Genomic DNA, 25,000 nt, shown 5'->3' on the forward strand with positions numbered 1-25,000 from the left:
TCACCTGACCTGTGTCATGTCTGGTCCATTGTGTCACCTCCTGCTCTGTGTCATATCTGGTCCATTGTGTCACCTGCCCTGTGTCGTGTCTGGTCCATTGTGTCACCTCCTGCTCTGTGTCATATCTGGTCCATTGTGTCACCTGACCTGTGTCATGTCTGGTCCATTGTGTCACCTGACCTGTGTCATGTCTGGTCCATTGTGTCACCTCCTGCTCTGTGTCATGTCTGGTCCATTGTGTCACCTGCCCTGTGTCATGTCTGGTCCATTGTGTCACCTGACCTGTGTCTTGTCTGGTCCATTGTGTCACCCCCTGCTCTGTGTCATATCTGGTCCATTGTGTCACCTGACCTGTGTCATGTCTGGTCCATTGTGTCACCTCCTGCTCTGTGTCATGTCTGGTCCATTGTGTCACCTGACCTGTGTCATGTCTGGTCCATTGTGTCACCTGACCTGTGTCATGTCTGGTCCATTGTGTCTCCTCCTGCTCTGTGTCATGTCTGTTGATATGATGACACAAAAATCGTTTTCTTTCCATAGGGAACACATAACGTTCGTGTGTGTGTGTGTGTGTGTGTGTGTGTGTGTGTGTGATCAGTAGAGTCTATTTGCAGTCTGGTTTGCATTTTCATTGCACTCTTGATTTCTGCCCACCACGAAATATGTTGTTCATGTACAGAGTTCGCCACCGCGTCAATTGGGGCTTTGGCCTTATTGAATTCCTTCTGATTCTTATGCTGAATCTCTCCTCCCATCCTCTCTCTCCCCCTCTCCCTCCGTCTCTCTCTTTTCTCGTCCCTATCTCCCTCCCACACCCCACCCCCTCTCTGTGTTCCGCTCCCTGAGCCAATCATCCCACAGACGTGCCGAGCATCCATCCCGGGCTGACTGAAGCTACAGCATCCTGCACTGCGGGAGGGCCGGCCCTGCCTTCAGTGTGACGGTGTGGCCCTGTGGCCATGTGGTCTGTGTTGGCCATGGATTGTGGTCTGTGCTGGCCATGTGGTCTGTGCTGGCCATGTGGTCTGTGCTGGCCATGTGGCCCCGTGGTCTGTGCTGGCCATGTGGCCCCGTGGTCTGTGCTGGCCATGTGGTCTGTGCTGGCCATGTGGCCCCGTGGTCTGTGCTGGCCATGTGGTCTGTGCTGGCCATGTGGTCTGTGTTGGCCATATGGTCCGTGTTGGCCATGTGGTCTGTGCTGGCCGTGTGGTCTGTGTTGGCCATGTGGCCCCCTGGTCTGTACTGGCCATGTGGTCTGTACTGGCCATGTGGTCTGTACTGGCCATGTGGCCCCGTGGTCTGTGCTGGCCATGTGGTCTGTGCTGGCCATGTGGTCTGTGCTGGCCATGTGGCCCCGTGGTCTGTGCTGGCCATGTGGTCTGTGCTGGCCATGTGGCCTTGTGCTACAGGTCGTGTGTCGGATTCTCGGCTGTTGGAGCAACGGCTGACAATGGAATGAAGTAACTGAACTGTAGTCTTCCACTTCAGGCAGTCGAGGTTCTTTCATTATTTCTTCTTCCTACACCCTTTCTTCTCTGATTCGTTCACCCATTGCGGAATGCATTGACCTTTGCTTATCGTGGTGGGAATGACGTCAGGCATTAGTTAGATGTCTTTTCAACTTCCTGTTCCCGCACCTCGCTCTCTTCTCCCCCCCCCGCCCCTCCCTTCACACACACACACACACACACACACACACACACACACACACACACACGCATCAGCTGAAGTCCTAACCAGCCCCAGTGTTGTAGTCACGTGACAGACGTAGTGCAGTATGGGATGTGGCTGCCATTGACGTCCTTCATTGGGCGTCACCTCACGTCACCTGGTCAAGGGGAATAACTCCCCGGAGAGCGGGGGAGGGAGTGTGGGATGGAGGTCTATCTGACAAGAAACATTCAAAGTAAAACCGGATATAAACCAGATTTTACGGCCAAGTTTGTTCCAAGAGCCGGGAGGTTAGAGAGTTGGAATTTCAATCTAAGGGTTCTACGTTCCAATTCGGCATCGTCATTGAAAGTGGAAATCGGGTTTTTCCGATCCACAGAATCGATGCAGCGAAAAACTGCCGGTGTATACCTTCTCCTCTGGTTGCACACGCACAAGGTGGAACGTGCATGTCACACGCATGTCAGCCATTGTGACAGGACAGGGCAGGACAAAACAGGGCAGGGCAGGACAGGACAGGGCGAGGAAGGGCGAGGAAAGGCAAGGCAGGACAGGACAGGACATGGCAGGGCGGGGCAGCACAAATATGAAAGGACAAGACAAGACAAGGCACGACAAGAAGGGACGGGACAGGACAGGACAGGACAGGGCAAGGCAAGGCAAGGCAAGGCAAGGCAAGACAGGACAGGACAGGACAGGGCAAGGCAAGGCAGGGCAAGGCGAGGCGAGGCGAGGCAAGGCAAGACAAGGCAAGGCAGGACAGGACAGGACAGGACAGGACAGGGGAAGGCGAGGCAAGGCAAGGCAAGACAGGACAGGACAGGACAGGGCAAGGCAAGGCAAGGCAAGGCAAGGCAAGGCAAGGCAAGGCAGAACAGGAAGGTCAGGACCAGACAAAACAGGACAATAATAGACACCACAGGTCAGGACATGTCAGGACCAGACAAGACAAGCTAATCACAGGAAATCCCCCCCCCCCCCCGCGCGCGCGCGTGCGTGCGTGTGTGTGTGTGTGTGTGCGTGCGTGCGTGCGTATGGTGTGTGTGCGCGTGCACGTGCGTGCATGTGTGTGTGTGTGTGTGTGTGTGCGCGCGCGTGCGTTTGATGTGTCTGTGTATCTGTGTGTGTATGTATAGGTGTGGGTGTGGGTGGGGATCTGTGTATGATTTAGTTTATGTGTGTTTGTGTGAGAGATAGAAAAGTGTGTGTGTGTGTGTGTGTGTGTGTGTGTGTGTGTGTGTGTGTGTCCGCGTGTCGGAGGAAGGTGGCAGAATGGTTAAGACGCTCGATTGCCAATACAGAGTGTCCGTGAGGGTGTGGGTTCGAATCCCGCTCTCGCCCTTTCTCCCAAGTTTGACTGGAAAATCAAACTGAGCGTCTGGTCTTTCGGATGAGACGATAAATCGAGGTCCCGTGTGCAGCACGCACTTGGCGCACTGAAAAAAGAACCCATGGCAACGAAAGTGCTGTCCTCTGGCAAAAGTCTGCAGAAATCCACTGTGATAAGCCCACAAATATATGTGTGCATGCACTCAAGAGCTGACTAAGCGCGGCGGGTTATGCTGCTGGTCAGACACCTGCCCAGCAGATGTGGTGTAGCGTATATGGATTCGTTCGACAGCAGTGACGCCTCATTGAGAAACTGAAACCGAGACCGCGTGTGTGTGTGTGTTTGCGAGTTTTGTAGTTTTATGCAGTTTCCTGTGAGTGGACTGCATACATTTCTGAACAACGACAGTGTTGGTGCACCTGGTGTTTCAATCGTTCAGCCAAAAGACAGATTTCCACATACACCTTTATTTTTATTTTTATTTTTATTTTTTGAGAAGACGTTCACGTTGTGAGATCAAACCTTTAATAACACCAGTGTATACTATGAACAGATCTACATGAAGATATTCTACTGTTTCACACTGTCGTAAACACGTTTTTAGCCATTGTCTATCATTCGACTGCTGTTACAGTGCTGTGATACACGTGTATCACCTAAAACGTACATTACAAAAGCAAGTGAAACCGTGCACGCAATACGCGGGAAAACATCGATGTTAGGTCGCCAGGAGGCCACACACCAGAGGAGACACTGCGCTGCTGCTGAGTCACTTCGATGGTGTTCAGTGGTGCCTGTTCTGACTTTACGACACCACCTACTAAGCCCTCCACTGACGACAATATTGGCTTAGTCGCGGAGCCAGACTGAGTGAGCGTCCCTCCCAGAGTGGAGACCGCCATCACGTCCCTCCAGCAACAGCCCCCCCCCCCAAGCCCCCCCTCCCACCCCCCGCCCCTGTGAATATGCCGACACTGAAGACATTGACAGGACTCACCCCGAGCACGGAAGTGGAGAGGTCACTAAGGTCCCTATGAAAGGAGGGCATGAAAAGCCACAGAATTTGGGATTTCTTCATCAACATTGATGATGAAGAAGGAAGAGGAGGATGACCATGACGATGCTGCTACGGGGGTCCATTTTTGGGGGACTATGTGACAAAGCTGTACTCTACGCTTCCTGCCATAATGATATCCCGTTTCCACCAGGCCCGAGAGATACAGACACTTGCAGTACTGTTCAAGAAATTAGAGCAACGCACCTAAAGACGCATCCTTGAAGTCGATGACACTCGACTGTGTGGTCCCAGTCTCCCCACTCAAGCCCGTAGCACACTCAGCTCTGGGTAGGAGTCGGGCGCGGGCCGAAAAACCCACCTCTGCTGGGATTCGAACCCGCGTGCTCCCAACCGTCAGTCCGCGACGCTAACCATTTCGCCACGGCATCTTTAACGAAGAAAGATCCTTCCAGCATGTGTGGCTTTCTCACTACACAATGCTATGATCATTTCAATGTTACAGGGTGAAATTGTTCTCTTTGCCCCGCTCAAAGAGAGAGAGAGAGAGGGAGAGAATGTGTGTGTGTGTGTCTGTGTCTGTGTGTCTGCGTGTGCGCACGTTCATGTCCCTGTTGCTTTAGCGTGATTCCTTCACGTGCAAAATAATATTCATATCGGGTGGATGTGCTGCATCTTGATATGTATGTACGAAGCGAGTTCTCCTACCTTTCCTTGAGAACCAGTAACGGTAATTTCATCAGTTCTCAGTTAACTGGAACAGGGAAAAGGCAACAGCATTGTGTGTGTGTGGACCTCTGTCAGCCTGGTAGGATAAGTGAAATATATCATACTTTACAGAGAGCATTTCTAGCATTGAGAAATGGATACCAAAATGTAAATGCTATTTGTAATTCCTTATAAATATTATTCTATCAGTTTTGATGTTATGCATCTGAACGGATTTGCAATTATTTCGAATAATCGAGTTAATCTTTACTGAAATGTAACCTCAACTTAGGTTTAGAAGTTTCTAGAATTTATATAAACATCTTTAAGAAATTAGACAACTTCAAATTGGGAGTCCAGATGGTTGAAAGCAATTGCTCATTTCAATTAATGGGATATTTTAGTCTTTGCACACATTCATTTTTAACAATTGTAGATTCATGTGTAATATTTGGTAAAGTGATGTTTGGAGTGAGTGAGTGAATGAACTTTGATAGACTTTACTGCACGCTTGATTTACGAGGACTGTTATTTTGTCCACAGGGTATTCATTTACTTATCTATTTATTTCCCTTCTTGTACGAGTACAGTCCCTTGTCCTTTAACCCTCCGCTCTCCTGTTCCTTTTACCCATGTCCCGACACGTTCCCCGTCCTCAATAAAGACTGGAAAAGAACCTGTACTGATGTGGTGAGAGAACCCTGCCCAACCGGCTACAACATGAGTATTCACGCAGTGACAAGATCATGGAAAACAAGACAAACAGTGGAGCTCTCGCTCGCTCGCGCACGCATACACGCACACAAACACACACACACGCGCGCGCGCGCGCTCACACACACACACACACACACACACACACACACACACACACACACACAAACACGGGCTGCATGCATTCCCCCCGCCCCCCATTATACATTAAGAGAAACAGGTCACCAACATTGACTACAGAGACTAGCAGTGGTACCTGGAAAAATGTTAGCAGTCTACAGTTTTCCGCCTGTGGAACCGACAAAAAAAGAAAAGAAAAAAAAAAAAAGAAAAAGAAAAAAAAAGTTTGTAACAGTTTAGAATTAACTTTACATTCATTTATATTATTTTTCATCTATCTATCTATCAGGTCAGGGGCATAGCCCTTGCTACTGGTACCATGTTACCCAGTACTAACTGCCGCATGTGAATTCTCCGAACGACGGTCCAGGCGGAGGAGGAAACCTTTCCCAACGGCTGTGAAGGCGGAAGAGGATGACCAAAGGACAGGGGGAGCTCTTATCCTTGGCTGGAAGTCCTCCTAGGAGACGGAACTCCAAAGAAAAAACCTGCACCTGCCGAGGCCGTTCTACACGTGGCAGTATCTGCACCTGTGGGACTCTGAGCGTCGCTAGGCGAGAGAGTGGGGAAGGGACTGCACAACTCTTCACTTAAAAAAATAAAAAAAAAAAAAAAAAGTCACCTGTGCTGGTCAGGCAATCAGGCTAATGTCGGGACGACGAGCTAGCACTTCAACACCCAGCTTTCCCAAGCCCTGCGGCGATGGAGAAGTGGTAACGGGGACAGGCAGAGGATGCTGCTGGCAGTTCCTAGTCACGACTCTGCACGCGGGCGGCTGTGGGGTGATGGTCGTCCGCCATAAACTGGGGCAGATGCGGCGCCCGTATCCTCCCACAGCGTCAGAGCAGCCCTTTTTAGGGACAGCACTGCTCTCCCCACATGGGGAAGGGGAGATAAAAGGATCCCTAAACAAAGCCTGCCTCATCTAGTACCTAGTTGGAAAACCGCACCTACTTGGACATCCAACACTGGCGGTCCGATGGGAGACTCCATCTATCTATCCATCCATCCATCTATTACAGTGTGTGCGTGTGTGTGTTTGCGTTTGTATGTGTGTGCGCGCGTGCGTGTGTGTGTTCATGATTTGCAATTATGGTTAATGTTTAATGCATGTATATACTTGTGATAGATAGTTCTCATTTACATGTTGTTGTTTTATGTGGAGAAATCCTTGTTCCATTTTTTTTTTTAATGAACCGAAGTGGTGTTATCAAGATATTTGGCCTTTCAAATGTTGTGATCTACGTGGATGGTGCAGCAACGGGAGTTGCCAGATGGTAGATGGATGGGGCTGTATGTGTAGTGGTTAGAAGAGAGATGGATGCGACAATTCAGCGTTAATAATGGGGCTTTATGTGGGGCGGTTAGAAAAGAGGGAGAGACGACAATTCAGCGTTAACAATGGGGCTTTATGTGGGGCGGTTAGGAAAGAATGCAAATGCAAGAAAGAATCGGCTCCTGGCCCAAACCAAGTTCGCTACTCGGACATCAAGGAACTATCGGAAGAAGACAGAAGCCAACTTTTCAATCTGTATCAAGACAGTTTCCACAATGGACATGTGCCGGAGGACTGGACACACAACTTCTTAAAACCCATACCAAACCAGGAAAGGACCATCGTCAGGTAAGCGGCTACCGATTCCTAACCATGCAAAACATTTCTGGAAAGCTCATGGAACGCACGATAGCCAGGAAACCTGCAAGGAATCTTGAACAGAGGCACATTCTCCCTTCAAATCAAGGTGGTTACAGAACAGGTAAGTCCACAATGGAAAATGCGTCTGCTTTCGCATATGAGGTATATGAAGGATTTCAAAGAAAAGAAGAAACACTAGTAGCAATCGGCCTTGAAGATGCCTACAATAAAGTCCAGTTTGCGCACCTCATGGAGCTGCTACTAAGGTATGGAGTAAGTTTGACACTGACAAGATGGATAGCAGCAGCGCTTCAGGAAAGAACCGTCGTCCTACGCCTCGGAGATTGGATGTCTGCACCTTCTAAACTATCCATGGGACTGCCACAGGGGTCTCCGCTCTCTCCTGTCCTCTACAATGTCTACACGAAAGGCCTTGCAGCCTTAAACAACAATGGAATAGCTCGGGTGCTTACTCTTGCGGATGATGGCCTGGTCTTCAAAACTTCAAAAGATGCTCAAGAAAGAACTAAAGCGGTCCAGAAACAACTGAACAATATCGCCCAATGGTGCAAGGACACAGGATCTTCTATCAATCCAGCGAAAGTTCAAACGTTGCTGTGCACCCTCAACAACAGAACCAAGAGCAAATCACCACCACCTGTGTCATTCAACGGAATTCAGATCGAGAAAACCGAATGCCTACGCTACCTAGGAATACAGTTCGACAGAAAATACTGTTCTCAAATGCAAAAAGGGTCTTTCAGTCTTAAAGGCAATGGCAACCAAAGGTATTGAACAAAGCCACCTCTTCTTGCTGTATCAATCACTCGTTCTCAGTGTGATCGACTACAGACGTGGGCTAACAGCACCGTCTCAAAGCATCCTCCTAAAATTAGAAAGAGTTCAAAATGAAGCCATGAGACTGATCCTTGGAACAACAAAAGACACGCCTACGGAAACCATGTGATACCTGTTTGACCTTCCTTCAGTGCAGGCCAGAAACAAGTTAGAACAGGTCAAGACCAACTTCAGAGCATTAGAAAACCCTCAAAACCGACTGCATGACTCAGTCAAAGAACCAAAAAGCAGCCGTCTAGGACGAGGAAGATCATGGAAGGGGCAAGCAGAAGATAAAATCCAGCTAGTATGCTGACTACAAGACCTGAAAGAAACAAAAGAATGGGAGGAAAACCCCGAAAACCTCAATCATGTATTCAATACAGCCATTTCACCCACTCTAGGAAGACATTGTCGGGAATGGCCAGAGGGCAAAACTGATGCAGAAGTGAAGCTACTCAAAGAAGAAAACAGTAAAGAAGAGGACATCATATACACAGATGGCTCATCACCAAAAGCCAATCCGGTTGGGGATTCACTGCGAAACAAAACAGAAAAAAACAGTTAGGGAAGAGAATGCTGCCTACAAAGTCACAACCTCCAGCCTAACGATGGAAGTTGAAGCTGTGACACATGCCCTACAGTGGCTATCAACTATCCATATGCCCGGAAACCAACATGCCATGATTCTAATGGACTCAATGAACCTCATACAGAAAATTGAAATTGGAATGGGAAGCCCAGAGTGGCATGAGGCAATGCGCAACTTTCAGATTACAACACGAACATGGTCATACTGGCCGGGACGTGCAGGCGTTGAGGGAAATGAGCGAGCTGACAGACTTGCTGGTAACGCAACAACAACGAGCGGCCTACATCTAGGAAAATCGGAAATCCTCAGAAAAGTCAAAGAATATCAAAAAGAACAGGTACAAGGCCATCACACAATCGATCGCCTCAAAGAAATAAAAGCAGAGAGAAGGAGCGGCCGTAAGTCTAGCATGAAAGGTAGAGCACGATGCTTTGCAAATCAAACGAATAACGGCATCATTTCCAAACCAACATTGCGCAAATTTCTTCAAACGGAACAGAGTCTCTGTGAGCTTTTCCAAATACAGTAGACTGAGCAACACACTAGACGCCACATTCTTGGCATCGGAGATCTTTTCCCACCCCTCTTACGGCCAATCAGTGGCGGCCTCTGTGCGTGTGTGCATGTGTGTGTTTGTGTGTCTGTGTGCGTGCGCGAGGGTGTAAGTGTACACGTCAGGAGAGCTCTGTGCACGTGCGCGCGCGCGCGCGCGTGCGCGTGTGTGTGTAGACGATGAGGTATGTGTGTGTATGCATGTCTGCACTGTGGGAGGACCAGAATATTGGAACATGCGGGGGTGTATATATATATTTGTATATGTGTGTGCTGGGGCGGGGTTGGGGGATATGGGCGTATGTGTGTGTGCTTGTAAAAGCGCGCGCGCGCGTGTGTGTGTGTGTCGTGGAAGCTGCGATACGTAGCCTAGAAATGAGTGTGCGGAATGCAGGGTAACGTGTGTGTGTGTGTGTGTGTGTGTGCTTTTTTTGTGCCCTTAGAATTGATTTCATCAAGATTTTGCGCCTTATAAATATTATTATTTTTTTGTTTGTTTGTTTGTTTATTTTTAATCTATTAATTTTTTATTTATTTTATTATTATTTTTTTTTTTTTCTCTCAAGGCCTGACTAAGCGCGTTGGGTTTCGCTGCTGGTCAGGCATCTGCTTGGCAGATGTGGTGTAGCGTATATGGATTTGACCGAACGGAGTGACGCCTCCTTGAACTACTGATACTGATGCCCGTTAGGAAAGAGGAAGAGACGACAATTGAGCGTTAACAATTGGGCTTTATGTGGGGTGGTTAGGAGAGAGGGAGATACGACAATTCAGCTTTAACAATGGGGCTTTATGTGGGGTGGTTAGAAAAGAGGGAGAGACAATTCAGCGTTAACAATGGGGCTTTATGTGGGGTGGTTAGAAAAGAGGGAGAGACAATTCAGCGTTAACAATGGGGCTTTATGTGGGGTGGTTAGAAAAGAGGGAGAGACGACAATTCAGCGTTAAGAATGGGGCTTTATGTGGGGTGGTTAGGAGAGAGGGAGAGATGACAATTCAGCGTTAACATTGGGACTTTATGTGGGGTGGTTAGAAAAGAGGGAGAGACGACAATTCAGCGTTAATAATGGGGCTTTATGTGGGGTGGTGAGGAGAGAGGGAGAGACAATTCAGCGTTAACAATGGGGCTTTATGTGGGGTGGTGAGGAGAGAGGGAGAGACGACAATTCAGCGTTAACAATGGGGCTTTATGTGGGGTGGTGAGGAGAGAGGGATCAGAGGACTAATGGGGTTGGAGAGAGAGGAGGTGGGAGAGTTGATGTGAGAGAAATAACTGATACTGATATTTGCGGTTTCGTAACATTATGTACCTTTGTACGCTTTGAATGTACTATACTTTTGCGATGTTTGTATATAATATGTTATTTTATTACTGTGCTTCTGTATCATATCATGCTATCTTGTGGCCCACAAGTCAATTTCCATAGAATCGTAGTTGATTTGATTGATTGATTTGATACTCATTTGTCTGTGTACCTACGTATCTGTCTGTCTGTCTGTACGTGTATCTAAATCGTTTGATACCGTTTCATTCGTTTACTTTCTTTTCTTTCTGCAATCATGTGTGTGCATACACTTCAGATGTTTACAGACCGGAGGTCTAACAGCTAATTTTGTTAGTCCTATCTGTCTATCATCTATCTGTCTATATTGTTTCATTTTCTAGTCCGTATGTTTTCTATTACTTCAATGATACAACCATTTCATTTAGACCATGATTGAAAACAATACTGTTATCAATTCAATTATACTAAACAATAACTATGTTATTTCAATTTTACTTTTTAATAATTCCATTTCTTCAATGATCATTAATAACACTTATATTACTTAAATGGTCTTAAGCAATGATTCTATCACCTATGTAATCCTAAACATTGATTTTGGTATTTCTAGTCACATTTTGTCTACGAGGGAAAAGACTGAACACAAAAGACAAAAAAAAAAAAAAAAGAAAAAAAGTTTTCACATGTTATGGTTCCATGTTAGCCTCCTACAATTGCTATACTAACCACAGCATTGACAATAACAGCAATGCTAATAATAAACATCTTCACACAACACGAGGTCAGTGACGCAAACAGTGATGACGACAAAACGTTCAGTGGAGGAAGAAAAGATCGTCACGTCGTCCCTTTCGTCTGTTTCTCCCTTCCTTCCATCCAATCCCTTCCTTTCCTCCCGACATTTCCTCCTTTCCTTTTTTTTTCGTTCTTTCTTTCCTTTCTCCACACCCTCTGCCGTTCTTTTTATCCCTTTCAGTATTCTGGCTCTCAGGAAAGGGAGGAGACCTCTCCCAGGTCAGAAGTGACAGTGGAGACCTCTCCCAGATCAGAAGTGACAATGACCTCTCCCAGGTCAGAAGTGACAGTGGAGACCTCTCCCAGGTAAGAAGTGACAATGACCTCTCCCAGGTCAGAAGTGACGGTGGAGACCTCTCCCAGATCAGAAGTGACGATGGAGGGTGCCTGTCCCAGGTCAGAAGTGAGAGTCTCCCATGTCAGAAGTGACAGTGGAGACCTCCAGAAGTGACGGTCAGAAGTGACAGTGGAGACCTCTCCCAGGTCAGAAGTGACAGTGGAAGGGACCTCTCCCAGGTCAGAAGTGACAGTGGAGACCTCTCGCAGGTCAGAAGTGACAGTGGAGACCTCTCCCAGGTCAGAAGTGACAGTGGAGGAGACCTCTCCCAGGTCAGAAGTGACAGTGGAGGAGACCTCTCCCAGGTCAGAAGTGACGGTGGAGGAGACCTCTCCCAGGTCAGAAGTGACAGTGGAGGAGACCTCTCCCAGGTCAGAAGTGACGATATAGACCTCTCCCAGGTCAGACGTGACGGTGGAGACCTCTCCCAGGTCAGAAGTGACGATATAGACCTCTCCCAGGTCAGACGTGACGGTGGAGACCTCTCCCAGGTCAGAAGTGACGATATAGACCTCTCCCAGGTCAGAAGTGACGGTGGAGGAGACCTCTCCAAGGTCAGAAATGACAATGACCTCTCCCATGTCAGAAGTGACTGTGGAGACCTCTCCCAGGTCAGAAGTGATAGTGGAGACCTCTCCCAGGTCAGAAGTGACGATATAGACCTCTCCCAGATCAGAAGTGACAGAGGAGACCTCTCCCAGGTCAGAAGTGACAGAGGAGACCTCTCCCAGATCAGAAGTGACAGTGGAGGAGACCTCTCCCAGGTCATAAGTGACAGAGGAGACCTCTCCCAGATCAGAAGTGACAGTGGAGGAGACCTCTCCCAGGTCAGAAGTGACAGTGGAGACCTCTCCCAGGTCAGAAGTGACAGTGGAAGAGACCTCTCCCAGGTCAGAAGTGAGAGAGGGGGAGACCTCTCCCAGGTCAGAAGTTAGAGAGGGAGAGACCTCTCCCAGGTCAGAAGTGACAGTGAAGGAGACCTCTCCCAGGTCAGAAGTGACAGTGGATGAGTCCTCTCCCAGGTCAGAAGTGACAGTGAAGGAGACCTCTCCCAGCTCAGAAGTGACAGTGGATGAGTCCTCTCCCAGGTCAGAAGTGACAGTGGATGAGTCCTCTCCCAGGTCAGAAGTGAGAGAAGGGCAGACCTCTCCCAGGTCAGAAGTGACAGTGGAGTAGACCTCTCCCAGGTCAGAAGTGAGAGAGGGGGAGACATCTCCCAGGTCAGAAGTGAGAGAGGGGGAGACCTCTCCCAGATCAGAAGTGACAGTGAAGGAGACCTCTCCCAGGTCAGAAGTGACAGTGAAGGAGACCTCTCCCAGGTCAGAAGTGACATTGAAGGAGACCTCTCCCAGGTCAGAAGTGACAGTGGAGACCTCTCCCAGGTCAGAAGTGACAGTGAAGGAGACCTCTCCCAGGTCAGAAGTGACATTGAAGGAGACCTCTCCCAGGTCAGAAGTGACAGCGGAAGAGACCTCTCCCAGGTCAGAAGTGGGAGAGGGGGAGACCTTCCAGGTCAGAAGTGGGAGAGGGGGAGACCTTCCAGGTCAGAAGTGAGCGGGGGAGACCTCTCCCAAGTCAGAAGTGAGCGGGGGAGACCTCTCCCAGGTCAGAAGTGGGAGAGGGGGAGACCTTCCAGGTCAGAAGTGAGAGAAGGGCAGACCTCTCCCAGGTCAGAAGTGAGGAGGGGAGACCTCTCCCAGGTCAGAAGTGAGAGAGGGGGAGACCTCTTCCAGGTCAGAAGTGACAGTGGATGAGTCCTCTCCCAGGTCAGAAGGGCAGACCTCTCCCAGGTCAGAAGTGACAGCGGAAGAGACCTCTCCCAGGTCAGAAGTGAGAGACCTCTCCCAGGTCAGAAGTGGGAGAGGGGGAGACCTTCCAGGTCAGAAGTGAGAGAGGGGGAGACCTTCCAGGTCAGAAGTGGGAGAGGGGGAGACCTTCCAGGTCAGAAGTGGGAGAGGGGGAGACCTTCCAGGTCAGAAGTGAGAGAGGGGGAGACCTTCCAGGTCAGAAGTGACGGTGGCTGGCCCCCCAGCGGAAGCCTGAGAGTAGTAGCGGGGTTGGTCCTTGTTGGCCTTCTGCACCAGCTCCTCTCTCGTCTCGAACAGCGGGTAGCCTCCCTGTTGGGGGTGGTGCCCTACCCCCCACCCCTTTCCCACCCTGGGTAGACCTTCCCCCACCGCGTCCTTTTCTCCCAGCGTCGGTGACGGGAGAACCGCGGTGTTCTGGTCTCCTCCATCCCTGGTGCTGAGGGTAGTGGTGGTGGTGGTGGTGGTGGTGGTGGCACCGTACCCGTTAGAGGTCGGGTGTTTGAGGCACCCGTTTTGTTGGGGGTGGGGTGAGGAGGGTGAGGAGGGTGAGGGGTGGAGGTCCTTTCTGTGGAGCGGGGGGTCGGCCCAGGGCTGCTTCTCTCCCGAGGCGAACAGGGCGTAGAAGATGACGCCGGCAAAGTGGATCAGGCTGGCCACCAGGAACACCGTCTGCCACCGGTCGGCCGCCTGCACACACAGACACAGACACAGACACAGACACACATAGACACAGACACACACACACACACACACACACACACACACACACACAGAGACACAGACACACACAGACACACACACACAGACACAGACACAGACACAGACACACACACACACACACAGAGACACAGACACAGACACAGACACACACACACACACACACACACACACACACACAGACACACACACACACACACACAGACACACACACAGAGACACACACACACACACACACACACACAGACACACAGACACACACACACACAACACACACACAGACACACAACACACACACACACACACACACACACACACACACACATATATATATATATATATATATATATATATATATATATATATATATATATATATATATATATATATATATATATATATATATATATAATGAATAAAACAAAGTTGAAAACCAACACCTATTTTGTTAAACAAAATAAAAATCTGAATTTTCGCTGCTGCCCAGCAGCTTGGTCATAGACTTCGCTCATAATAGGTGATGATTATTATTTTTTACGTCATCTTTCTGTCCTGGCATGACGACTTCTACAACGTAACTATATCATGTTCAAAATATTCCTTCAATTGTCTATATACATCTCTCTCTCTCTCTCTCTCTCTCTCTCTCTCTCTCTGTATCTCAGTGATCGTATATAACCACCATGACGACAAAGCGGACTGGTAACTTCACGAATTCAGGGTTCACAACGAATACCCATGGATGTCGCCTCTCGTGTTCAGTCCAACAAAAACCGTCCCAAGGTTACACATCCAGAACAGTTCTCTTCTTTTCAGCTCCTCCACTTTGTTGACCTGCTCCAACGCTGTCACCTGTAAAAAGCTGAGGTTGTCGTCAGAAGGGTGAGGGGTGGAAGAAACATGGGCAGCGACCGAACACTTGGTGCCTTTCCTCAGTTTGCAGTCGCTTTTGTGGTTTGCCCATCTCCTCTTAAGATGGTTGGAGCATCCCACATATTGTGCCTCCTGGTGTAGTCTGCAGGTCAATAGATAGACCAAGTTTGGCGTGGTGCAGGAGAGGTGTTGGCTGATCTGCCAACGCCTTCCATCCCAAGGAGAAATGACATGGTCTGTGAAGTCGTCATGACTGCAGGTGTCACAGCGAGGTGCCCGACATTAAATTTTGAAGAAGCCTCGGATGTTGTCAGGGCCATGAACCACAAACCACCTGGGGACAGTGGGTTTGTACATACTGCCCAGGTTCCTGCGGCGTCTGTCTGTTGTAATTATCAGGATTTTTGGGAAGAAATTCTTTGTTTCGGGGGTCAGCATAGAGTAAATGGGTGTTGCGTCTGATGATTTCTGATCTTGAAGGGAATCGTGGATCAAATGTAGTGACCCAAGCCAATTTCTTAGGTTGTTTTTTTTCTGGTGGCAGTCAGTAGTTCTCTGTTTCTTCTGGCACCTTTCACTAGATCAGATTTTGCAACCTGCCAAGGCAAAGTAGCAGGCATACTCATCAATTCTACGCTCAAGCAGGTCGTCTTCACTGCATATCAGGCGTAGTCTTATCCCCACTCCTGTAATGAGGCCCTTGAACACTGAAGGAGGATCACAACTAGTGGGGGGAAGGTAAGCATGAGAACTCTTGCTGTACACATCAGTCATTATCTTTCCCTCAAGCATACACAAGCCAATGTCAAGCTAAGATGCCGTTTTACAACATGATACCATCCACTGAATGTTTGGTGGGTTGACAGACTGTATGTGATTTTCAAAGATTCCCACATGAGCAGGATCTCACAGGATAGTGATTCCATCATCCCTATACCTGCTCCAGTCCAAATGCCTGGTCATCCTGCTGCTCTGATGGGATGAGGGATGAGAGGAGTGGTACCGGACAAGTGTCAACCAGCTTAGCATCAAGTTGCCCCATGAATACGTCCACATAACCACATGAATGTGGTGGCCCCATTGCCGTTCCATGGTTTGGTGCAGCAAATGTGATTGTCCCATCGTGTGATGTGTACTGACAGGCGTTATAATCCAGTGAAATTTGCAGAGCCTGCATAGTGCACTGAGTTGGTAAATTCAATGGATTGGAGTACTTCTCTAACATCTGGTGAGTAGCAGGTATTTCCATTTTGTTGTTGACATTTGGGAATAGAGAAATAACATCACACACTGCAAGACAAGCGTTTTCTGGCAGTGGGGCCACTGCGTCGTTGATGTAGAGTAGTTTAGCAAGAAATTCTTTGCTGTCCAACACTTGGTACGGTAGATGTGAGACCAGATGGGACATGGCCTGTTGCACAACTTTTGATATGTTGTGTAGGTGTACCACATCCAGATAACAAAAGACGTGTTGGGAAGGGCGGTGGTTTGTGTGTTTTGATCAGGGGTTTGCAATGTCCAGGTCTCGTTTCCTCGAGGTCGGTTACATATTTGACTACGACTTCTTCCAGATGTCCTTGGGACTTCCACTTATCCGCCCAGGTCTTGATAACTCTGGAAGTATTGTACGTAAGGTTAACTGGAATAATGTCATAAGTTTTTTTTGGTTTTTTTTTGTTTGTTTGTTTGTTTTTTGTTGTTGTTTTTTGTTTTTTTAGTTCCTCAAAGATCAAAGTCATCTTTATCCAAAGGAGTGATGACAGAGTTACCTGATTTGTCAGCAAACCTACATGCAACACTGTGAGTCAGTGGTAGTCTCTCTAGTTCCCTAAGAGCATGCCGTTGTTCTGAGGTCATGTCTTTGATTCTGCATCTGAAGTCTGATGTGCACTTCTCAATGAATGACTCAAGGGCTGTATTTGAGCGGGGTGCATGTCTTTGTTGTTTGATACCAAGGCCTCTTAATAAAGTCTCTGTGTTTTCAGATGTTGAGATCTGTTTCCCAGATCTTCTACATTTCCTTTCTGTTTCTCCTGTTTGTGTAGCCAATGCCAGCGTAATCGTGTGTGTGTGTGTGTGTGTGTGTGTGTGTGTGTGTGAGTGTGAGTGTGTGTGTGAGTGTGTAGTGTGTGTGTGTGTGTGTGTGTGTGTAGTGTGTAGTGTGTAGAGTGTGTGTGTAGTGTGTAGTGTAGAGTGTGTGCGTGTGTGCGTGTGTGTGTGTGAGAGAGTGTGTGTAGTGTGTGTGTGTGTGTGTGTGTGTGTGTGTGTAGAGTGTGTGTGTGTGTGTGTGTAGAGTGTGTGTGTGTGTGTGTGTGTGTGTGTGTGTGTGTGTGTGTAGTGTAGTGTGTGTGTATAGTGTGTGTGTGTGTGTGTGTGTGTGTGTGTGTGTGTGTGTGTGTGCCGTGTGTGTCGTGTGTGTCGTGTGTGTGTGTGTGTCGTGTGTGTGTCGTGTGTGTGTGTGTGTGTGAGAGAGAGAGGTACAGACCAGGTGGGGCCGGTGCCTGGAGCCCCTGGTGATGGCGGTGACGACGAGGGGACACAGCATGCCGGACACGGTGCCCACACTGTTGGACACGCCCATCAGGATGCTGGCGTAGCGCGGGGCCAGGTCCAGGTGGTTCACGTTGAACCCTGTCACCGCCGTCATCATCGTCATCAGCATCATCAGCATCATCATCACCGTCAAAATCAGCATCACCACCATCACCATCATCATTACCATCACCATCATCACCGTCAACATCAGCATCAGCATCGTTATCACCGTCGTCATCACCATCACCACCATCATCATCACCACCACCATCACCATCACCATCACCACTATAACCATTATCATCATCATCATCACCACCACCCTCAACATCAGCATCAGCATCATCACCGTCACCACCACCATCATCATCATCATCATCACCACCATCACCATCACCATCCTCCCAATCATCACCATCACCATCACCACCACCACCACCACCATCACCATCATCATCATCATCCTCACCAGAGATGGCGAACCCGCTGAAGCCGACAGCGATGGTGAGGCAGACCATGGAGGTGACGATGTCTCGGGCAAAACCGACTCCCAGTAGAAACACCGCCTCCAGACCAAAACCTGTGTTAGCAGCACAGCCACTCATTAACCCTCAGTCCATCAACTCACCGTCTATTTCTCTCAGTCCACCAATCCACGAGTCAGCTTCTATTAGTCCATCAGTCCGCCAGTCTGTTCAACTAAACCATCAGTCTGTTCTTCTGGACCATCAATCCACCAGTCTGTCCGTGCTGTCTGCTCCACCGCACATCCGTTCGTCAGCGGCTCTGCCTCAACCAGCCATCCGTGCATTCGTCCGTCCGTCCGTCTGTCAATTTGTCGGGCTCCCTCCACACCCCCCCTCCACCCCTCCCTTTTCATTGTCACCCTTTCATCCATCAACTCGCCATGGGTTGAGAAAGAAGAGCATTAGGAGAAGTGATATCTGGGGAGGAGAGGATAAAAAAGAGAAGAGAAATCTGGGCAAGGGGGGATAATAAGGAGTAGATAAAACCGGGGAAAAGAAGACATTTCCCTGTCACTGATGTCGTCACAAGGTCGACCGCCACAGTCATTTCACTGTCAGTCACGGGTGTCGTCACAACCGTCACCGACCTTTCACTGTCAGTCACTGATGTCGTCACAACAGACACCGACCTTTCACTGTCAGTCACTTATGTCGTCACAACCGTCACCGACCTTTCACTGTCAGTCACTGATGTCATCACAACCGTCACCGACCTTTCATTGTCAGTCACTGATGTCATCACAACCGACACCGACCTTTCACTGTCAGTCACTTATGTCGTCACAACTGTCACCGACCTTTCACTGTCAGTCACTGATGTCATCACAACCGTCACCGACCTTTCACTGTCAGTGACGGGTATCATCACAACCGTCACCGACCTTTCACTGTCAGTCACGGGTGTCAAAACCGTCACCGACCTTTCACTGTCAGTCACTGATGTCATCACAACCGTCACCGACCTTTCACTGTCAGTCACTGATGTCATCACAACCGTCACCGACCTTTCACTGTCAGTCACTGATGTCATCACAACCGTCACCGACCTTTTACAGTCAGTCACGGGTGTCGTCACAACCGTCACCGACCTTTTACAGTCAGTCACGGGTGTCGTCAATGATGACAGCAGACTGAAGTAAAACAATGGGGAATGGGAGTTTGTCAGTATAACTGAATCAGTGAACGGAGAAAAGGGAAAGAAAGAAAAATGAAAGAAAGAAAGAAAAAGAAGAAAGGGAAAAGAATAAAGAAAAAAAAAACAGAAAAGAAAGAAAGAAAAAAAGAAAGAAGCAAGCAAAAGGGAACGAAGAAGAGTGCCAGAGCCCACAGAAGCCCAGGAGACAAGAACAGTGGGAAAGGGTGGTGGTGGGGGGGGGGTGTTCTCGGGAGGGTGAGGGTGCGGGGAGTGGGGGTAGGGGGCTAAAAGGACAAGTTGACACCTTCCGCACACCATGTTCTCACAGCAACAACAACAAAAAGAGAAAAAAAGAAAACCAGAGAGGCACACAGACAGACACAAACGGGGACAGACAAAGACACAGAGACAGAGACAGAGAGAGAGACAGAGACAGAGACAGAGAGACAGACGGAAACGGGGTCAAAGAAAGACAGACTCAGAGACAGTCAGAGACAGAGAGAGAGAGAGGGGAAAAACCCCAGACAATATAAGACAGATAGAGGCAGAGACAGCGACAGACAAAGAAAAAGAGACATGGACAGATAAAAAATAAAAAAAAGGATAAGAGAGTCTCTCACCCCCGCCCCCATCTCTCTCTCTCATAAACTCGCCACTCCAAAGACTGACATCCATGACAGTTCACTATTGACGGTCCCCCAAAGCCCTGTGTGTGTGAGGGAGGGTGGGGGAGGGAGGGGGGGGGAGGGGGGGGGGGGGGGGGGGGGGGGGTTGGGGAGAGGGGGAGATCGGAAAGACAATGGAACTCCTGGCACTAAACCCCGCCTCTACTGAGCTGTGGAGACACTGCCAGACGTTTCACATTTAGTACACGCGCACGCGCGCGCGCGCGCGCGCGCACACACACACACACACACAAAGACACAAAGACACACACACACACACACACACACACACACACACACACACACACACACACACACACACACACACACACACACACACCAAAAAAACCCACAAAAAACCCCGAAAAAACAAACAAACAAAAAAACCCTTTGGCTATTGTCTGTGTGATTTTGGGGATTTCTTTTTTATGTTTCTTTTTATATATATATTTCATTCGCAGGAATTAACATATGATATATCCGCAGAAGTCACTGAAGCCAGAATACAGTTTCTATTTGTCTGCTGGGAGGTATTTATCCACAGTTTCAGTTTTAGTTTCAGTTTTCAGTTTATCCACAGTAGTCGCTGACGCAAGATTTTAGTCTGTTTTTGTTTGTCAGTAGATTATTCATCCACAGAAGTCACTGATGATCAAAATATATTTCTGTCTGTTGGGGTGTATTTGTCCACAGAAGTCACTATCACCAGAATATAGTTTCTGTTTGTTGTAGTGCATTTGTCCACAGAAGTCACTACCACCAGAATATAGTTTCTGTCTGTTGGGGAGTATTTATCCACAGAAGTCACTATCACCAGAATATAGTTTCTGTCTGTTGGAGTGTATTTATCCACAGAAGTCACTGACGCCAGAATATAGTTTCTGTCTGTTGGGGTGTATTTGTCCACAGAAGTCACTATCACCAGAATATAGTTTCTGTTTGTTGTAGTGCATTTGTCCACAGAAGTCACTACCACCAGAATATAGTTTCTGTATGTCAGTCATTCAGTTACCCTCCATCTCTACTTCTCTCTCAGTCTATCTATATGTTTCACTGTCTTTTTCTGACTGTCTGTCTGTATGTCAGTCTGCCTGTGAATCTTTCTCCCTTCAATCTGTACAAACACACACACACACACACACACACACACGAACGCACGCACGCGCACACACACACACACACACACACACACACGAACGCACGCACGCACGCACGCACACACGCACGCACACACGCACACACACACACACACATATATATATATATATATATATATATATATATTTACAGATATTTACAGATGGATCTGTTCTTGATGACAAAAATGCTGGTGCGGCTTTCTATATCCCTGCCTTTGAAGTTTAAAAATCTTACTTTATTGGAAAACATTTTTCCATGTTCACGGCTGAGCTAATTGCTATTATACAAGCTCTGAATTACTTAGTGAGCCATCAAATAGTTTTCTCAAAAATAACAGTCTTTGTAGATTCCAAATCAGTACTTTATGCTCTAGAATTGTTTAGCCTTGAAACAAGACCTGACTTAATTATTCAGGCAAATCATTTGGTACATTGTCTGAGGATTAAAGGGACTGAGGTCAGTTTTGTTGGGTACCTTCTCTATGTTATAAATGTATTCACAAATCTGCCCCTTCCTATCTCTGCAGCTGCCTTCACCTCTACACTCCATCTCGCTCTCTACGATCGGCGTCATATCCACTCTGTTTACGCATACCCAGATTCATACACTCCACTGTTGGATGCCGTTCTTTCTCTGTCTCTGGACCTTGCAATTGGAATGAACTTCCTCTTTCGCTTCGTCAGGTCCCTGCACCCAGCTCTTTCAAGTCTGGCCTTAAAACCCACCTCTTCACAAGATTGCCTCCCTCCCCTACCTCTTCCTTGTCTTCAGTTTCTCCAGTTTTAGAGTTATGCATGCGTGTGAATGACTAGTGTGAAAGCGCTTAGATTTGTCTCTGCACAGGATTCAGCGCTATATAAATACCATTATTATTATTATTATTAGAGTGAGACACACACACACACACACACACACACACACACACACGGACACAAAGACATCACCTCCCCCTCCCCCCCCCCTTCCCCAGTGCAGTAGCCTCCCCTGACTGACCGCCGCAGTTGAAGATCTTGCGAACAGTGGTGGTGGACAGAACGTGACGCCTGAGGAAGTCGGCCAGCTGTCCCCCTAAGGGCACCACCACGGACATCACCAGGTGGGGCAACGCCGACAGCGTGCCGCTCTGCGCGCGCGCGCGCACACACACACACACACACACACACACACACACACACACACCATCATCATCATCATCATCATCATCATCATCATCATCATCATCATCATCATCATCATCATCAACCTAGCTACACACAGCTCCACACACACACCCCTGGCAGATAGTTACCAATTCATTGCTACACAGTGCATAGTATTCACTGACTGAAATCAAACTGCTGTAATTTCACATGGTTCCGTTTTGTCCACCAGTTCCACCATCCATTCGTCCATCCCTTGATCTGCATGAGGGACTGTCCACTGAGCCATCCGTCCTTATTCAATTAGCCAGGCTGCCAGTCATAATGCAGTTCACCCATCCATCCATTATTCCATTTATTTATCCATCCAGTCATCTGCACAAATCCAACCAGACCTTCAGCCAGCCAGCCAACTGTTACCTTCACTGCACAATATAGGAACTGTCATGATATTGCGAAATTGAAACTGTCATCTACTGAAACTGAAGCTCTCATCCAGTGAAACTGACGCTGTCATCCACTGAAAACTGACGCTGTCATCCACTGAAAACTGACGCTGTCATCCACTGAAAACTGAAGCTGTCATCCAGTGAAACTGACGCTGTCATCCACTGAAACTGACGCTGTCATCCAGTGAAAACTGAAGCTGTCATCCACTGAAACTGACGCTGTCATCCAGTGAAAACTGACGCTGTCATCCAGTGAAAACTGAAGCTGTCATCCACTGAAACTGAAGCTGTCATCCACTGAAACTGACGCTGTCATCCAGTGAAAACTGAAGCTGTCATCCACTGAAACTGACGCTGTCATCCAGTGAAAACTGACGCTGTCATCCACTGAAACTGACGCTGTCATCCAGTGAAACTGACGCTGTCATCCAGTGAAAACTGACGCTGTCATCCACTGAAAACTGAAGCTGTCATCCACTGAAACTGACGCTGTCATCCACTGAAACTGAAGCTGTTGTCCTATGAAACTAAAGCTGTTATCCACTGAAAACTGACGCTGTCATCCACTGAAACAGAAGCTGTCATCCACTGAAACAGAAGCTGTCATCCACTGAAACAGAAGCTGTCATCCACTGAAACAGAAGCTGTCATCCAGTGAAAACTGACGCTGTCATCCACTGAAACTGACGCTGTCATCCAGTGAAAACTGACGCTGTCATCCACTGAAACTGACGCTGTCATCCAGTGAAAACTGCCTCTGTCGTCCACTGAAAGAGTCTAACGATAAACCTCCCAGAAACAGACCAGGAAAGCACAATGTTTATGCGACGTTTGAAAGAAGCCAGCTTGGTTGAACAGTTGACGTGGACCCGAGCAGTGCAGGGCAATCCACGCCGATGAACAATGGACCGACATCAGTGCGCTTCTGTTGATGGCGACACTGTCCATCTCTGACATGAAACACGGCAGGTGTTGATGGCGACACTGTCCACGTCTGACATGAAACACGGCAGGTGTTGATGGCGACACTGTCCATGTCTGACATGAAACACGGCAGGTGTTGATGGCGACACTGTCCACCTCTGACATGAAACACGGCAGGTGTTGATGGCGACACTGTCCATGTCTGACATGAAACACGGCAGATATTGAAGGCGACACTGTTCATGTCTGACATGAACTACGGCAGATGTTAATGGTGACACGACCGTGTCTGACATGAAATACGGCAGGTGTTGAAGGCGACACTGTCCACCTCTGACATGAAAAACACGGCAGATGTTGATGGCGACACTGTCCATGTCTGACATGAAATACGGCAGATGTTAATGACGACACGACTGTGTCTGACATGAAATACGGCAGGTGTTGATGGCGACACTGTCCACCTTTGACATGAAACACGGCAGGTGTTGATGGCGACACTGTCCGAGTCTGACATGAAATACAGCAGGTGTTGATGGCGACACTGTCCATGTCTGACATGAAACACGACAGGTGTTGAAGCACTGTCCGTGTCTGACATGAAACACGACAGGTGTTGAAAGCGACACTGTCCGAGTCTGACATGAAATACAACAGGTGTTGATGGCGACACTGTTCATGTCTGACATGAAACACGGCAGGTGTTGATGGCGACACTGTTCATGTCTGACATGAAACACGGCAGGTGTTGATGGCGACACTGTCCACCTCTGACATGAAACACGGCTTGACCTTATCTTTGAATCAGTGTTCAAAGTCAGCTGTGAACAATGTGCATCAAGATAACAGTGGATGACAGGATGTGTGTGTGTGTGTGTGTGTGTGTGTGTGTGTGTGTGTGTGTGTGTGTGCGTGTGCGCGCGCGTGCTCTAGTACGTGTGTGTGTGTTTGCTGTACGTATATGTGTGTGTACGTGTGGGGGGGGGGGGTGACGGAGGGCGTGCGTGCGTGCGTGCGTGCGTGTTTGCGCGCGCGCGTGTGTGTGTGTGTGTGTGTGTGTGTGTGGTGTGTGTGTGTGTGTGTGTGTGTGTGTGTGTGTATGTGTGTGCAGAGACTCACGGCGTCAATGTTGAAGCCAAAGGCGTCCTCAAGGTAGGCAGGCTGAGAGATGATCAGCAGGTAGAAGGTCCAGCTGCGGCAAAAGTTGGCCACCATGATGGCGTACACCGGAAGTGACGTAAAGAAAGCTAGCCACGGCGTCGTGGCTTCCTGTACAGACAAAAAAGAAATAAAATAAAATTAATGACAGAATTCTGAAAGGTACTTTATGTTCCTTGCCAACTGTTGGTGTTATTTTCTATATTTTCTACACATCATTTCGTGGTTTTTATGAATATAATCAATCATCTCTCTCTCTCTCTCTCTCTCTCTCTCTCTCTCTCTCTCTCTCTCTCTCGCTATCTGGAAGCAGAGTTTAAGGTAGTGATTTATTCTG

General features: G+C 48.3%; 1 protein-coding gene across 1 annotated transcript in view; it reads right to left on the reverse strand.

Annotated features, from left to right (window-relative positions):
- Positions 1 to 13,566: 13,566 nt before the first annotated feature.
- Positions 13,567 to 25,000, reverse strand: part of LOC143301085 (vesicular glutamate transporter 1-like) — a 45,119-nt gene continuing 33,685 nt past the window's right edge. The window contains exons 9-13 of the mRNA XM_076615091.1: positions 24,625 to 24,774; positions 21,987 to 22,116; positions 17,996 to 18,106; positions 17,477 to 17,622; positions 13,567 to 14,088 (exon numbers count right to left, since the gene is read on the reverse strand). Of these exons, the coding sequence (XP_076471206.1) occupies positions 13,567 to 14,088; positions 17,477 to 17,622; positions 17,996 to 18,106; positions 21,987 to 22,116; positions 24,625 to 24,774 (1,059 nt within the window). The remainder of the gene's footprint in view (positions 14,089 to 17,476; positions 17,623 to 17,995; positions 18,107 to 21,986; positions 22,117 to 24,624; positions 24,775 to 25,000) is intronic.

The sequence above is a fragment of the Babylonia areolata genome, chromosome 27 (genome assembly GCF_041734735.1).
Source record: "Babylonia areolata isolate BAREFJ2019XMU chromosome 27, ASM4173473v1, whole genome shotgun sequence".
In the NCBI taxonomy this organism is placed as follows: domain Eukaryota; kingdom Metazoa; phylum Mollusca; class Gastropoda; order Neogastropoda; family Buccinidae; genus Babylonia; species Babylonia areolata.